At 30.3% G+C, this 3,874-nt stretch overlaps 1 protein-coding gene across 1 annotated transcript; it reads left to right on the top strand.

The window, feature by feature from the left end:
- Window positions 1–970: 970 nt before the first annotated feature.
- LOC114370435 (PTI1-like tyrosine-protein kinase At3g15890) lies at window positions 971–2,967 on the top strand. Its single transcript, XM_028327785.1, has 4 exons — window positions 971–1,168; window positions 1,281–1,431; window positions 1,577–1,839; window positions 2,218–2,967. The coding sequence occupies exons 1-4, from the start codon at window positions 1,113–1,115 to the stop codon at window positions 2,843–2,845; spliced, it is 1,098 nt and encodes a 365-aa protein (XP_028183586.1). The 5' UTR covers window positions 971–1,112; the 3' UTR covers window positions 2,846–2,967.
- Window positions 2,968–3,874: the final 907 nt, after the last annotated feature.

Below are 3,874 nucleotides of genomic sequence, written 5' to 3'. Positions count from 1 at the left end.
AATAAATTTCAAAAAATAAACTAAGATGACAACAACTATGATATTTTACAAACTATTCTAAAATATTTTTTTAGCAATCTTATTTTAGAAAAAAAAATGGATTGCTTACATCAAAACGCTTCATTGGACCCTTATTCCCATAGAACTTGTCCCAAAAGCATAAGTAATTACCCATAACGATTCTTTTTTAATTCCTTAATACAATATCAACGAGACACTGCTAACTGTCTTTGATCAAGACATTTTGTCAACTTGTTAGAAGCCGAACGTTTTACAGGCTTCATTAGCCTTGTATGCATACCCTATGGCCAGTAAAATGTTCTATTAGAAAAAAGAGAAGAATTAGCTATGATTGCGTGTGTTACTATCCTACTACATTAAATTTTAAATTACCAATACAACTGGTATAGAAGCAATTAAATATATATATATATATATATATATATATATATATATATATATATATATATATATATATATAAATAAATAAGTTTTTAAAAAGTAGTTTGCAACTGTAATTTATCCACAACATCACGGTTTTTGGAATGTTCGCAAACGTAACGCGACTGAAACTGTGGTTACATCAATTGCATTTGTTTGCAATTCTCCAAAATACCATTAAATACGATAAAATTGCAATTGTGACCATAATTTAAAATCTTAAAAAAAAATTATACAACAAAAAAAGAGTTAAAAAGAAAAGGTTTATGAAATAAGATAGCTGATATAATAGAGATAAAACAAATAGTTATTAAATAAGAATGTTTACTCCGACAGGAATATTTATAAAAGTGTGACATTTTCAATGGAAAATATTGCTCGACAGAAGCTTGTAAACACTAGCATACAACCATTAGAGGCATATAATACTCACTAAATTGGCTTGTGTTCAAAGTCCTTGACTTCCAAGGCAGGCCTTTTGTCGTTATTGTAGGGCCTTATTAGTTCTTAATTCTTATATTGTTTCTTTGCATTTGCCGATATATTTTGGTCCTTTCTTGCAAATCTATTTTTTTCTCTTCTTCCCACTTCTCTAAAAAAATTCTCATACTTATTCATCTATTTTCCAGTAGGGAATTCATATTCTGAATACCATATTCTTCAAGAAAGAAATGCAGTTTAAATGTTTCAGTTGTTTTCTTTGTGAAAAGGAGCAATCAGAAATACAGTATGCTTCATCAGCTTAATTCATTTTATGTCCACAAATTTGGGATGATAGTTGTTACAAATATGTACATATTCCGGCTCTTGAGTTTCATTTTTTATTTTTTATTTTGTAGGAATGCCAACAAGAAAAATAGGGACTATCCATGGGAAATATACACCTTGAAGGAGTTGCTTCGTGCAACAAACAATTTTCATCAAGATAGCAAGATAGGAGAGGGTGGATTTGGAAGTGTTTATTGGGGTCGAACAAGTAAAGGCGTCGAGGCAATTATAAATATATAAAATATATTTTTTCCTTAAGATTTTGATCATATAATTTGTTTCTGCTAAACTTAATTTAAGATATGAGACATCTTTCCTGTGCACAAAAAAACCTGCAGGGCTAATATATAATGAATGGAACTTGCAGATTGCAGTGAAGCGCTTGAAGACTATGACTGCAAAGGCAGAGATGGAGTTTGCAGTTGAAGTGGAAGTACTAGGAAGAGTGAGGCATAAGAATTTGTTAGGCTTGCGTGGATTCTATGCAGGAGGCGATGAACGGTTGATTGTCTATGATTACATGCCTAATCACAGTTTACTCACCCATTTGCATGGTCAACTTGCCACGGATTGTTTACTAGATTGGCCTAGAAGAATGAGTATAGCAATTGGAGCTGCAGAAGGCTTAGTGTATGTGCTCCTTTTACCTCTCAATTCTCATTATTTACATCAATATATCTTACCATGCTAGTATATAGTTATATATGAAATCAAAATTAATCAACATCATATATTGAAGTTTGGATATTAATTTGTTGATCTATTCAATTTTTCGATTTGGAATAGTCCACTCATATATCATTTAAGATTGAGATTAATGTTTATACACTCGAGAGCTAATCAAAATATGTTAGATATGACTTCTAAAGTAATTATTGTAAAAATTAATAAAGTTATTAGACCTGACAAATTCTGATTGGTTAACCATGTAAAAAGCTTTTACATATATGTGTTATTCAACTTATTTGACTTTGCCATCTATATATGAGGTGTTTCTGTTTGCTTAAGGTATTTGCACCATGAAGCAAATCCTCACATCATTCATAGAGACATAAAGGCAAGCAATGTTCTTTTAGACACTGAATTTGAAGCCAAGGTTGCTGATTTCGGTTTTGCTAAGTTGATACCAGAAGGTGTAAGCCATCTCACAACAAGGGTTAAAGGCACCCTTGGATATTTGGCGCCAGAGTATGCTATGTGGGGGAAGGTTTCTGGGAGCTGTGATGTTTACAGTTTTGGGATTTTGCTTTTGGAGATTGTGAGTGCCAAGAAACCAATTGAGAAACTCCCTGGTGGAGTGAAAAGGGACATAGTTCAATGGGTCACACCACATGTCCAAAAGGGTAACTTCATTCATATTGCTGATCCAAAGTTGAAGGGGCATTTTGATTTAGAGCAATTGAAATCTGTGGTCATGATAGCTATGAGGTGCACAGATAATAGCCCAGAGAAGAGGCCTACCATGCAAGAGGTGGTGGAGTGGCTCAAGGGTGGTATAGGGAGAAGAAAAAAAGAGATTCCATATTTGAGTTACAAGACTGAAGATGACAAATATGAGGAAAACTATGGAGAGATTAGAACAACGCAGTCCAAATTCAAAATAGCAAGTGATAATGATAAACTTAAAATAAGATAAATTCCTATCGTGTAAGTAAAATTTATAAGGGTGGTGATATGTAGATAAATTCACATATCATACACTCAATTTATACTTATTATTTCTCTTTCTATCATATCATATTATTTATTATATTTATATTTTTTTTCTTTTTCTCACTATACATATGTTAAATAGATAAATATGGACGTTTACTAATCTTTCCCTTGATAATATTACATCTTCTTTGTTTCCTTATTTTTATGAATGAAGACGTTAGACATACACCATCATCAGGCCCTAATTACCTTTATTATATTTAATTTAATATAATGTTTTTACTTTATATATCTTACAATACTTTATATAACAGTAACATTACTTTATCTAATTTGTAACCATCTAACGAGATGTATATCTACCTAATTTAAAGTTTTCAATTTGTACTGATTTAGGCAAAACAGATATTTTATCCAAATTATTTTTGTATTATTTTTGGACAATTGGAATTAATTTAGACAAAATAGCTACTTAATATAATTTTTTTTGTATGAATTAGGACAAAATAGCTATCCTTTTTTTCGTTAATTTTTATTTCAACTCTATGCAAGTTCTTATTATACACACAACACTTGAAGGCCCTAATCTTATATAATTAACATTGTGGTTCATTCCATAAATTTAAAAGGGGAAAAAAAGGAACAAACTTGTTTCCAAAAAATAAATTGTGAAAAGTATGCAATTTTTTCATACTTTTGGAATTTAATTTATAGAATCATGAAACTAAATACTTATATAAAGGTATTGTTGAAATAAAAATAGACAAAAAGAAAATGTGTAGAAAAAAGAGAGATTCAAGTTGTGTCCAAACAATTTTGGAATTTAATTATTTTAGTTCACAAAATATTATGCTTCCATAATGCTTATTTCGTAAAACATTAAAAGAGGCAAACACCTTATAGAAAGGTGTAGTCTAGAACACCTATTTTATAATGAAAATATCATACTTTCGAAATGCTTATTCCGTAATATGTTAAAAAATCATTATGGAACATATGATCCAGAATA

Source organism: Glycine soja, chromosome 10 (assembly GCF_004193775.1).
Source record: "Glycine soja cultivar W05 chromosome 10, ASM419377v2, whole genome shotgun sequence".
NCBI classification, from domain to species: domain Eukaryota; kingdom Viridiplantae; phylum Streptophyta; class Magnoliopsida; order Fabales; family Fabaceae; genus Glycine; species Glycine soja.
The sequence above is the reverse complement of the archived record's forward strand: the minus strand, read 5'-3'. Positions and strand labels throughout refer to the sequence as shown.